Below are 14125 nucleotides of genomic sequence, written 5' to 3'. Positions count from 1 at the left end.
TCTATAAACTTGGAGGAGTTTGTCCACATAATCATTCCCTGTGCATCAAAGGAATGGCATCTACTTCAATATAAAGGAACCATGGAGAAGGATACCCATCAGATAGACAATCCCAAGCAGGCTATGGTGATAAAAAGCAAATCCTTTCTGAGGAAGTCAGCGGACAGGGGACTAAGAGAAACACCACCATGAAAAATACAAACTAATAAAAATGTGGCTGATAGGGTGGATGAAGTATGGCACAACCTATATACAAGCAGACATAGGGATTTAGCAGGAAAACAGCAACTAACACAAAAATCCTTTTTCATCCTGAGTGATTCCATGTCCCAACCACTCTCAACCAACAATCACTACAGCTGACACTTTCAGGTGCCTTTCAAAAGAATATTTCAACTATATTCCAGCAAGGTCTTGGGAGTTTCATCAATAAGAAGCCCAAATAAAAGCCACAGCCTCCACATGGAAAATTAAGTCCCCTAATTTAAACAAAAACTTCTTTATTTTCTAAAACTGTCAATATTCCCTGGTTTAATCTACTCAACAAGTAGTCAGTGTAACTTGCAAAGATCACAGTATCTTTTTAAACCAATCTTTAGACTTTGGATTACAGAAAGAATTGGATATATTCCACTTAAAGTACTTCAATAGGCCATTCATCAGAGCTAATTCCCATTAACATACTCAATCGAAAATATTCCTAGGGGTATGTTTTTGGCCTAGTGGTTAAAATGCCAGTTACAATGCTCACATCATATACGTGGAGCGTAGGTCTGACACCCAGCTGCAGCTCCTGATTTAGCTTTCTGCCAGCGTGGTCCTTAGAAGGCAGTAGGTCAAGCAATTGAGTTCCTCTCATCCACACAGGAGACCTGGATTGAGTTCCCAGCAGTAAACTGGGTGTCGCTGTGCGCATTTGGGGAGTGAATAACACAAGGGAGCTGTCACTCTACCAATCTGTCTCTCTTACAAATCAATGAATCTTTAAAATCAGAAGTATTTTGAAATTATTACTATGCAGCTGTATGATAAATAGTTTTCATAGGTATTAAAGAATTCCATGGGGCCAACACTATGGCTTAGTGGGCTAACCCTCTGCCTGCGGCGCTAGCATCCCACATGGGCAACGATTCATGTCCCAGCTGCTCCTCTGCTGATCCAGCTCTCTGCTACAGCCTGGGAAGCAGTACAAGATGGCCCAAGTGCTTGGACCTCTGCACTTTTGTAGGGGACCCAGAAGAAGCTCCTGGCTCCTGGCTTCAGAGTAGTCTAGCTCTGACCAGTGCAGCCATTTGGGAAGTGCACCAGTGGATGGAAGATCTGTCCCTCCTCTCTGTCTGTAACTCTACCTCTCAAGTAAATAAATGAAATCTTAAAAAAAAAAAAAAAAAAAAAGAATTCCATGTATTTCATCTGTCAATTAGCATTCACAAACATAAACACTAAAGACTATCACAACCAGATGCAATATGCTGCCTAGGTAAGATACACAAAAATTGACTGTTCTTTTCTTAAATGGCAAATACATGCACGCACACACACACAAGGCAAAGTCACAGAAAATGCATATTATGAAAAACTATGCATGGCTTTCAAAAATATTTTGTACCAAAATAATCTTTTAATTCCATTTATACCAAATTCTTGAATTCATATACGCTGTCTCTAAGGTTTGCATTTGGTGAATAATGACTTTAACCACTAAAAATAAGTAACTAATCACTAGAAGTATATACACTGACAAACTTGGCAAAAAGAACAAAGAGAAGTATAGAAAATAGTTTGAGCCTTCTATTTCACTACTGTACTATTTATAATTAAAAGCTACCTAGAAAATTAGAAATGTGAGATAGAATCACTAATGAAATAAAGTAACAGAAAAGCATCAAGCCACTTTGTGTTTACATAAAAAATACACTAGATCAGAAACCATTCATCAGAGCTAAGAAAAATTTTCAAACATACATACCTGAGGCATTTCTTAGCCTACATATACTTCAGAAACTAATATACCTAAATGTAGTGTCTACCAAAACAAAGTTATTTTAATATCACTTTTCTATAGATACCATGAGCATCTTCTCAGAGTAGGGAAATAATTGTATAAAAATTGGGGCCAGCACTGTGGCATACAATTCCACATGGGCGCTGGTTCGAGTCCCGGCTGCTCCACTTCTGATCAAGCTCTCTTCTCTGGCCTGGGAAAGCAGTAGAAGATGGCCCAAGTTCTTAGTTCCCTGCACCCATGTGGGAGACCTGGAAGAAGCTCCTGGCTCTTGGCTTCAGATTGGCACAGCTCCAGCCATTGCAGCCAACTGGGGAGTGAGCCAGCAGATGGAAGACCTCTCTCTCTCTCTCTCTCTCTCTCTCTGCCTCTCCTCTCTGTGTAATTCTGACTTTCAAATAAATAAATCTTTAAAAAATTTGAAAAGCTCTAAATGTAATGTATATGAGAAAAATTGACATTTTGAGGTTTGAATATTGTTTATAGCCCTTGTCTATACTCCTGAGGAGCAGTGGTTTTTCTACACTTGTTTTATTTTTTATTTAGTGAAGGGTTACATATATGATTATAAAGTAAATTGAAAGTATGTCACTGCAAAAATTAAAAGAAAAATAAGAAAAGAAGGAGAGGGGTTGCTGGGTACAAGGAAGGGAGGGTGGGAAGCATTATGTCCTTAAAACTGTGTATATGAAATACAGGAAATTTTTGTTCTTTTTACATAAAGAAAAAATTTTAAATTGATAACTGATATTAATGCCATTTGATTTATTTGAAAAACAAAATTCACTGTGTTTATCTTAAAACACTACACACATGAATTAGAACACAATGAGTTGGCTTCACTGATTAGGAACAAGAGGAAGCGTAGAGCTGCTCATCTGACCCACTGAGGAAGAAACGCCTCACCACGTCCCTCTATGGTAGATGCTAAGGAGGGGCTTCTGCATCTGTGCCAACTGGGGAGGAGCAATGAGACTACTGACACCAACACCTCTGGGCTGCACTGGTTAAAATTATGAGTAACGGCATTCTACAACAAAACTGTTAATACAAGGCAGTTTACCTGCCATTTGCTGCCTACTGAAGGCCATGTGTCAGAGGCACACCTGCCATACTCTGCTGCTGCTTACTGAGGATCTCACGTAGCCTGCAGTCACACTGACACATGTCTGAGAAACAGGAAAGGATGTGGAGCGCACTCTGACTTACTTTCCCTACAGGAAGAGCACCAAGTCCAGACTGGGCAAAGGGAGACATGAAGCACTACTACAAACTCCAGGTACCTTTACATCAATGTGGTGAGGCACTGATTTCTTCCTAGCGGTCAGTACTTGGAACTTTGATGAGGAAAGATAGGTGATGGGAATCTACAAACTACCTACACATCTGTAACATAATAGCCAAAATCTGATTACAACCTGTCCTCATCCCCCAAAAAATATATCCAAAATGAGATAAGACTAACAACCTAGCTGCAAGCTAAAATGAAAAGGCTTAAACTTGTCCAAACATTTCTGACCATTCTAAACTTATTCAACCAAGGAGGAAAATTGGAAGATTACACATTAAGGAAATTAACTCATGATAAAACATGATTTGAGAGTCTCACCAATATAAATGTCCTCCTCTGACCATTCTACAGTGAGGCACACTTGGAAACAAGCCTACACTCTACAAACACAAGACCTCCAATCACCTATTAGTATCTTCACCATTAATCAATGGTCAAGAACCACTAAACATGGAAGAAAGTCCCTAAGAGTAAAGATAGAAACACAAAACAGAATATGAAAACTCACTGAACAAGGTGGGGTTGGAGCAAATAGAACAGGAGCATATGTATCAATGCATCTGTAAAAGAAGACTAGCAAACAAGAAAATTCTCGTTAAGTGAAAAAGCTTTTGGAATTTAAACTAAAAAGCAAAAACAAGTTTTAAAATTTACAGGACACGTTAGAAGATAAAATTGAAGAAATCTCCAGGATCATTTAACAAAAGACCAAAACACTGAAATAAAATGGCAGTCAATAAATAATAAAGAAGAGCTATAATTAAAGAATCTTGGAGATTGAACATTTGAGTAGCAGGAGTTTGAGGGGGAGAGGTAGGGAAGAAGGGAGTACTAAAAAACTCTGCATGGAAAAAAATATGTAACATTCCGCAACGGTCTAAAGGTGAGCAATGTCCAGACTGGCACACACCACTCACTGAACAACACAATGACTTTAGACTCACAATATAACACTTCTTTACAGTTTTTCAAAACACTGAAAAATGGGGAGAAGATGTTAAAATCTTCTAAGTAGGAAAAATGCCATATGAAAACACACAGTTCAGCATGGCACTGGACTTATCAGCAATGCTACAGATGAGAGTAACGTCTTCCAGAAACACAGGAAAACGGTGTGAGAGAGAAACCTGGAATTCCACATTCAAGTGTACTCCCCATAGTGTGTGGAAAATAGAAATGGAAGAGAAGTCTTTTCTGGCATGAACAATTCGAAATCCATAAATTTTTCATAATACAAATTTCCTATGAACTTTAAAAAAAGTTTATTTTCATCTACTTAACAGGTACAGAAAGCCAAAGAGAGAGATCTCACAGATCTGTCTTGCAACTCTGGCTCATTCCAAAATGCCTACAAGAGCTAGGGCTGTACCAGGTCGAAGCCAGGAGATCCCGATTTCCCCATGGGTGGCAGGGGCCCAAGCACTTGAGCCATCATCTGTCGTCCCCCAGGATGCACTATCAATAACCTGTGCTGGAAGCGTAGGTGCCAGGACTCACATCAGCACCAAGATGAGGAATGCAGGCTTAGCAAGCAGTGGGCCACTCCTCTGTGGCACAACATCTGGTCCCTATCCTTGCACCAAGTGTAAGTGTGACATGTTACAACCAAAAACAAAAAACAAATCTTCCTCTCCAAACTTTGACAGAAGGCTCCTTGAGGTTATGATCCATCAAAATGAAGGAGAAATAAAAGAAGGAATCTAAGAAATGCAGTATGTAATACAAGAGGCAAAAAAAAAGAAAAAAAAAAAAACCAAGATGACAATCATGGAGCAGACACAGAAAACAATTTCTTAATACTAAAGTGAGAAAAAAGTAATTTCCAGAACAAAATTGCCAAAGAAAAACAAGGAACAAAGGAGACAAAGAATACTTGGGAATAAGAAAAAAAAAATCTGAGAGACTGCTAAATATTGCTGATCACTGAAAGGAGCGCTATGATTCTGGCACAAGCACAAGGGATGGGCCAATGTTGTGGCAGTGTTGCATAATACAACCATTCCACATGAGCTCCAGCTCAACTGGCCTCTACTCCACTTTCAATTCAGGTCACAGCTAATATGTCTGGGAAAACAGGGGAGAATGGCCAAACACTTGGACCCTGCCACCTATATGGGGTACCCAGATGGAATTTCAGGCTCCTAGCTCTGAACAACCCAGCCCTGACCACTGCAGTCATTTAAGGAGTGACCCAGTGGGTCAAAGATGCCTCCCCGTCATTCTCTTTCTCACCCTTCCATCCCCAGCAATAATTCTGCCTTTCAAATAAATAATTTTTTTTGAAAAAAAAAAAAAAAAGACACAGAAGGGAGATAAATAAAATAAAACAACAAAAACGAAGTAGTTAATCCAGGGAAAACAGAAATTTGTATGAAAAAGAAACATAAGCATGGTAGATCTGTCTCAGCAATATTTACAGTGAAATTTTGGAAATATTCAAAACAATGGTAGGAGCAGTAGAAATGGGAGAAAGTAAAGGACATCTATAAAAGACCTTAACATCATGAAATTTCAGTTACGAAATTTGCAACATAATGAACGATTTTGGAAAACATCATACTTAGTGAAATAAGCCAGTGACAAAGGGACAAATACATATGTTCTCCCTGATCTTTGACAACTAACAGAGCATCTAAAAGGAAAGTGAAACTGACACTATGAGAAGCAATGATTTGAAAAGCCCTTGGCTTGACTGTCAAGGAACAGTTTACTATTTCATTTTAATTTTTTATCATTTTTTCTACTTAATACCATTGTTGAACTCTTTACTTAACACAGAATTAATCATAGGTATATAAATTCAATTGAAAATAGATCCCAGTAAAAAAATAAAAGTGAGAATAAGAGAAGGAGGAGCTGTGTAGTTCAGCATACCTTCTCACAGATGTATCCTAAAGATAAAAGTAAAAATTTGTCATGGGACTCCAAATCCCATTAAGCTGGGTGGTACTAATGCCATCTTACATGTTAAAGTGATCAATTAAATGTGTAATTGATCATACAGATAATATTAAGTGTCAAAGGGATCACATAAATACAAACAAGTCTCTGGTAACAACAATAGATAGAATTAAAAAAGAGAATGTTCCAACATGGGAAGCAGTACACACAGCAGACGTATAGACAAACACCCTAAACAGCACTCTGACCTCAGAACCAGCCTTTAAGGCATTTGGATCTAGCTGAAAAGACCATGAGAGAATTTAATGGATGGAAAACCAAGACACTGTGGCAAAAAAATGGTCTACATGAAGGATCTCTGTGAGTGAGACCCTAGTGGAAAGAAAGGGCCATCAAATAAGGAGTCACTTTTCTCTGGAGGGAGGAGAGGACTGCTTATGGCCCTGTCTAAATACTGATGGAGTTTGTGAACGCAAACGGATTCCATAGCCTTGGCAGCTCGTGTCAAGAGCCTCAGGTGATCACTGATGTCATAAATAAGAGTGTTAATTGCTAAATCAACAACAGGAGTCACTGTGCACTTACTCCCCATACAGGACCTCTGTCCTTAATGAATTAAACTATGAGAATTAACTGTAAAACTTTTTTCAAACACTACTTTATACTTTCTCTGTGTGTGTGGATGCAAGTTGTTGAAATCTTTACTTATTACAAAGCTGGTCTTCTGTATATAAAGTTAATTAAAAATGAATCTTAAAGAAGAATGGGACAGGAGACAGAGTAGGAGGTAGGACATGAGTGGGAGTGGGAGGGTGGGTATGGAGGGAGGAACCACTATATTCCTAAAGCCATACCTATGAAATCTGTATCCATTAAATGAAAGCTTTCTTAAAAAAAGAAATTTAAAAATAGTTGCTAGAGGAATAGTTTATTACCATATAAATAAATCTGTCCATTACTCTTGGTGGTGATTTCAGTAGCATTAATGACCACAAAATAATTATCTCATAGCAAGTTGCTAAATCAGCAATTGTTACCATTTGTTTCATAAAAATAATTTTTTTCTTAAAAGTAAAAGAAGATTGTGAGTGTGAGGAAAACAATAGAGCAAAGGAAAGAGAAAACAGAGGAAGCCTTCTTGTCTAAATATCTGATTTTGCAAATGAGGAAACTGATAACCAGAAAAATTAAGAGATTTGCTGGTCATGAAGGCTTAGAAACAAGTCTGCTGATTTTGCATTCAGTGTTGTTTCATGTGTTCTTATGAACTTATCCTAATGGGAAATTAGGGGGGATTAAAGTAATGATTGTTACCTGACTTCCAAATGGTAAATATAAATTTGATCTACATATAACTACATAACCCACAAGCATGCTATACAAATTTCCATTTAAACATAAACGCAATAAATAATAAAAGATGTGTATTCAAACATCACTGCTTGAAAGGATTACTTGAGATAATGGTCTAGAACAAATAATTCTTAGAGAAAATAAAATTAGGCCATAAATATAAAATGGCAAATTAAAAACACAACAGGAAACTACTACCTATCTATTTGTTGGCATATCTTTGGATCTTGTGGTGGTGGTATCTTTCTTTTTCAATGCATAATTATCAAGTTTGGTAAAAATATACAACTTAATTATAATTACAGAACTCCCAAACACTAGCAGAAGAACAAAAATTGTTTTTTTTTTGGGGGGGGGGGGGGACAAGATTGCACATGATTTTATTTCCTTCTTTATAATTCTTTCATATTCCCAAAATTCTCTGTAATAACCACTTGGAGAAGCAACGTTTTTGCTTTAATTATAGAATGAGAAGAAATCCGATTCACATATTGTAGATTCTTACCCATATCCTCTTTGTGGAAGACATTCCAATATGTCATAGCAAAGAGAGAGTTGGTCATTTCGTTCACAGTTATAGATGCACTCTAGAGCTACTGCCATCAGTTGGTCCTGGTCAGGAATAATTTTTTGCTGCAGCTAAAAGAAATAAAGAAACTTGCTCTAAATGTCAATAGATGCACAGTTTTCCATATGCCAGCACCTCTGTCAATGAAATATTAAATAGTTCAATTAATCAGCTACAACACAAATCTTGATTTTTCTTTAGCTTACAGACTTTTGGAGTCTTTAATAATTCCAAATGAAATCACATTTAAATTACAGAATCAGCTACAAAAGATAATTTGTAGCCCATAAGCTTTGCTGAAAGCAGATTCTTTAATTCATGACTCATCCAAGATAAAATGGATGAGAAAAACACAGTGAATCAAAAAGATAATTCATTAAAACCATTTCTAACCCCAAAGCCAATTCCATATGTTTCAAATACAAAAATATAAAATTCCTTAACTAATACTCAGACATGTTAGAACCTATTATTTTTCAGTATGCAACAAACGTTAGTCATCTAATTACACAGCTACTTTTATTCTAATCCAAAGAACTCTAATTGTAACACAGTGAAACACACATCACAGAACAAACTACCTATTTCTCATGCAGAAAGATGGCTACTTTGGGTCACCTTCTTTATAGGATACACCATTTCCCACTCAACTACAGATTTCCATTTGTGGAATATTTTCTGGGATACAAAATAACCAATTAGTACCTATTTTTCTTATCTATTACCCAGGGCTACCTCCCATTTTCTTTCTGTGGCTGGTTTACTCAGCAGAAATTTCCTCCAGGTTCATTAACACTGGGGCAAGTGCCAGGCTCTTCATCTCTTTCAGGACTGACTGAATAATATTCATACATGAGTTTATTTATCTATTTGTCCATCTATAGACACCTAGGTTGTTTCCATATCTTGACTATTATGAATACTACAACAACTAACATGAAAGGGTTGGTATCTTTATGAGGTGATAAGCTCATTTCCTTTGGGTATATGACCAAGAAGAGGGTATTGCAAGGTTATATAGTAGTCCTTTTATTCCATATTTTTCAAAATAACTGTCCCAACCTACATTCCTACCAACAGTGTACAGGAAGAGTTCCCTTTTTCCCTCACCAACATGTTATCTTTTGATTTCTGATAATAGCCATTCTAATGCTATGAGGTAGTATCTCTCAGTGGTTTTGATTTGCATTTCTCTGATGATTAATGATATTGATTAATCAATATTTACAACTTGTAAAAACTGCAATGATTAACCTGAGACCCTTTGGTCTTTGCCATCTCAAAGTCCTCAATCAAATCTGTAAAATCCCATTTCGCAGATACAATAATGTTATCACATTAAGATACAAACATCTTTGACGGCCATTACTCTTCCTACCAAATATGCTATATATACTTCAGAGTAAAAATATAATGTACAAAGTAACATGCACACTTAACTATTGAAAGACTAAAGCTATTATTATCAATCAACACTTGAAAAATGCTGGTCCTTAGATCATTTTATCTCTAATCATTAATTCCCCTATAAATTATTGTTTATCTTGCTTTTAACACTATCCATTTTTTCATTACTGATTATATTCTCAATGTGTTTATTTTTTCCTCATATTTACTAAGATTCCTAAGTATAATTCTTTTCCCCCTAATATCCACTTGCTTTTTGAATATAATTTCCTTCTTGATAAGCACAACATTGAAGAACTCTCTCAGAGTGGGTCTATAAATGATAAATTTATCCTTAAAAGTCTTTTTAGGCCAGCACCTCAGCTCACTTGGCTAATCCTCCACCTGCGGCACCGGCACACCGGGTTCTAGTCCCGGTTGGGGCACCGGTTCTGTCCCGGTTGCTCCTCTTCCAGTCCAGCTCTCTGGTGTGGCCCAGGAGTGCAGTGGAAGATGGCCAGGTCCTTGGGCCCTGCACCCGCATGTGAGACCAGGAGGAAGCACCTGGCTCCTGGCTTTGGATCGGCGCAGCGCCGGCCTCAACGCTCAACGCGGCCGTAGCAGCCACTAGGGGGGTGAAGCAACAGAAAAAGGAAGACCTTTCTCTCTCTCTCACTGTCTAACTCTGCCTGCAAAAAAAAAAAGTCTTTTTTAAATGTGGTATATACACACTACAGAATACTATTTAGCCATAAAAAAGAAGAAAACCCCATCTTTGGCAACAAAATAGATGCAACTGCAAAGCATTATGTTTAGTGAAACAAGCCAGTCTCCAAAAGACAAATATCATGTTTTTTCTGATATGGAAACTATTATAGAATACAAAAAAATGAAATGGTCATTTTGGGATAAGAATGTCATTTTTAGCTCATATTTATACTCCTGTGGAACTGTGATCTTCCCACTGTCTACTTGTTGAATATTATGAATAGTGGTGAATTTAAGCCTGTGAATCCAGAGTAGATTAAAAATAGGTTTTTGCCACTGTGGTAAAAAATGTTCTACATGAAGGATCTCTGTGAGTGAGACCCCAGCAAAAAGAAGTGGCCATCAAAGAAGGATGTATTTTTCTTTAAAGAGAGGAGAGAACTTCCACTTTGCTTATGGCCTTGTCAAAATATTGATGGAGTTTGTGGACCCAGAAGGCTTCCATAGCCTAGGCAGCTCATATCAAGAGTCTCAAGTGGTCACTGACATCATACAAAAGAGTGTTAATTGTTAAATTAACAACAGGAGTCACTGTGCAATTCCCATGCAGGACCTCTGTCCTCAGTGAGTTGTATTATGAGAATTAACTGTAAAACTAGTTCTCAAACAGTTTTACGTGCGCACATGTGTGTGCGTGTCTGGAAATTGTTTAAATCTTTACTTACTATATAGTTGGCCTTCTGTATGCAAAGTTAACTGAAAATGAATCTTGGCCAGCGTCGTGGCTCAATAGGCTAATCCTCCGCCTGCGGCACCTGCACCCTGTGTTCTAGTCCCAGTTGCTCCTCTTCCAGTCCAGCTCTCTGCTGTGGCCCGGGAAGGCAGTGGAGGATGACCCAAGTCTTTGGGCCCTGCACCCGCATGGGAAACCAGGAGGAAGCACCTGGCTCCTAGTTTCGGATCGGCGCAGTGTGCCGGCCATAGGGTCCATTTGGGGGATGAACCAACGGAAGGAAGGCCTTTCTGTCTCTCTCTCTCTCTCACTGTCTAACTCTGCCTGTCAAATAAAAAAAAAAAGAAAATGAATCTTAATGGAGAATGGAACTGGGAAGGGGAGAGGGAGGAGGAGAGGGGCAGGAGAGTAGGTAAGAGGACCAATATGGTGGGGAGAATCACTATATTCCTAAAGTTGTAGTTATGAAATTTGTATTCCTTAAAAAATAAATTTAAAAAAATTTTAATTAAAAAAATAAAAAATATATCTGCAAAAATTTATGAAGAAAGGAGAGGGAGGTAGAGGTATTGGGAGGGGAGTGATGGAAGTGTGGCTGCCTTCTTGGAACTGTACCTATGTACTGCATAAAATTATTCTCTTTATATTAATAAAATAAAATGAAATAAAAAATAAGAATAATAATATTTAAAAATTTAAAAATAATTCCTTTTTTGTTAAAATAAATCTTTCTTTAAACTAGTGTTTGAACAATAGTTTAACTGGGTAAAATGTCCTGGCTGGCTAGAAATGCAGCATAATATAGTAGCTGAAATGTTTTGAGGTCACATTACACGGGCCTAGATCTCTGATGGACCAGAGAAAAATTGTATAATGGGAGCAAATTTCCTTTCTCTGCCTTTCTCTTCATTTATGAAACAGAAATAATGATAGTTACATCCTACTGTCATAAAATTTACATAAGCTAATACATTTGAAATATTTCATACAGCACCTATCAAAGAAAAATATTAAGTAAATATTAACTATCACTAGTTAATAGGTAGATAATTAATCTTCCTTGATATTTATAATATATATTTTCTATTATCTTCTGGTATATATTGTTGCTAATAAGAAGTCTACCTTGAGACGAACAATTTTCAATTGAATATAATTTTTATTCACTCCCTGGATGCTTCTAGAATTTTTTCTATATCTTTGGTATCCTTAAATTGTCTTAGGGTACTTCAAAACATGTCCTGGATTTCATTTAACCTCTTGCGCTGTTGCTTTCTTCCGTTCTCTGTGCGTGTGTGTGTGTGTGTGTGTGTGTGTGACTCTGCCTTCTCTGTCATCATGCCCTTTGAAAAAATAAATAATAGGCCAGCGCCGCAGCTCACTTGACTAATCCTCCGCCTGTGGCACCGGCACCCTGGGTTCTAGTCCAGGTTGGGGCGCTGGATTCTGTCCTGGTTGCTCCTCTTCCAGTCCAGCTCTCTGCTGTGGCCTGGGAAGGCAGTGGAGGATGGCCCAGGTGCTTGTGCCTTGCACCTGCATGGGAGACCAGGAGGAAGCACCTGGCTCCTGGCTTTGGATCGGTGCAGCACAGGCCATAGCGGCCATTTGGGGGGTGAACCAACGGAAAAGGAAGACTTTTCTCTCTGTCTCTTTCTCTCTCACTGTCTAACTCTGCCTGTCAAAAAAAAAAAAAAAAAAAAAAAAAAAAAGAAAGAAAGAAAAAAGAAATCTTTTTTAAATAAATGGCTTTTTCCTAAGATTTATTTATTTATGTGAAAGGCAGAGTAACAGAGAGGCAGAGGGAGGAGGGAGGAGGGAAGAGAGGGAGAGGGAGGGGGAGGGGGAGGGGGGGAGAGAGAGAGAGATACAGGTCTTCCATCCACTGGTTCACTCCCTAAATGGCTGCAATGGCCAGAGCTGGACAATCTGAAGCCAGGAGCCAGGAGCTTCTTCCAGGTCTCCCAAGCAGGTGCAGGGGCTCAAGGACTTGGGCCATCTTCCATTCCTTTCCCAGGCAATTAGCAGAGAGCTGTATTGGAAATGGAGCATCTAACTTGAACTGGCTCCCATATGGGATGCCAGCATTGCAAGTAGTGGCTTTACCCAGTATGCCACAGTGCCAGCCCCAATAATAAATCTTAAAAAAAAAATTGCCCAATGATTATGTATTCAAATATGAACCTCAAAGATTATACCCTACCAAGGCTATTATAAACAGTGAATTACCAATTTCTTATAGGACAGTTAAAGCAATTTTTCCTAACTTGACTTTCTATTATAATCATTAAATAAATTGTCAAATGCATATTCAAAATCCTACCTCCCAGATTCTAATATATTACATCTGTACTGGGCATAGCAAATTCTACTTAAAAATAAATGCTCATAGTTCTGGTGTACAGACATTCAACAAATCGCTAGTTTCAAACACAGAGAACAATGTGAGACGACTGAAGATTTTTCTTCCCAAGTCACCTCTATCATCTCTGCCCAAATTTCCTCACAAGTTTCATGTTTGAAAGGAGGATTCATGCAAAGAATAATGGCTTAAAATCAAAGAAGAGTGCTTTAGGATATTACAAAAAAGGAGAAAAATTTGAGGTACATGAGACAGTTTAAAAAGCACTCGGGCAACCAAGTGCAGTGGTGGCGCAGGAGCCCTTCTTCTAGCCATGACGCTGACCAGTGGCATCACTGGTGCTGAGCATTTGTTCTCCGCTTCCTGGAAAAGATTATTCTCTGCACCATTAACATCAGGTGCCATCGTGAGACTTGCTGTGGCCTGAGAAATGTGAAGAAGTAACTGAACCACGTTTGAGCAAAGCTTTAAGAGCCACTGTGTAGTGACTTGACGTTTTTTCTGTGCCACAAGCCAGAAAAGGAGACTGTTCGTTCTGCTTGAGTCCCCAGCTGAGTAAGACATGGAATACAGCAGAAGCCCAAGCGCAGCTGACGTGACACTGGCGAGAAATGAATGCTCGCTTAGGTAAACTGCCAAGATTTAGAGGTTGGTTGTTCATGCAGTATAACTTAGTCTAAGCTGACAGAGAAATCACTGCTGCTGCTTTATTACTACAAATGCCTTGTGCATATCTCAGGGAAGATCTGGGGTACATTCTTTTTGTAAACAATCAAGTAAAACATAAACAATACTCCCAGCACAATCCTAGTAAAGCAAAC

At 38.2% G+C, this 14125-nt stretch overlaps 1 protein-coding gene across 4 annotated transcripts in view; it reads right to left on the bottom strand.

Moving 5' to 3' along the window:
* NBAS (NBAS subunit of NRZ tethering complex) overlaps window positions 1-14125 on the bottom strand; it is a 461789-nt gene that overhangs the window by 271549 nt on the left and 176115 nt on the right. For all 4 annotated transcript variants that reach the window (XM_070069748.1, XM_070069749.1, XM_070069751.1 and 1 more), the window contains exon 26: window positions 8056-8189. In XM_070069748.1, coding sequence (XP_069925849.1) covers window positions 8056-8189 — 134 coding nt within the window. The remainder of the gene's footprint in view (window positions 1-8055; window positions 8190-14125) is intronic.

Source organism: Oryctolagus cuniculus, chromosome 2 (genome assembly GCF_964237555.1).
Source record: "Oryctolagus cuniculus chromosome 2, mOryCun1.1, whole genome shotgun sequence".
NCBI lineage: Eukaryota > Metazoa > Chordata > Mammalia > Lagomorpha > Leporidae > Oryctolagus > Oryctolagus cuniculus.
This window is presented reverse-complemented; position numbering and strand designations above follow the sequence as displayed.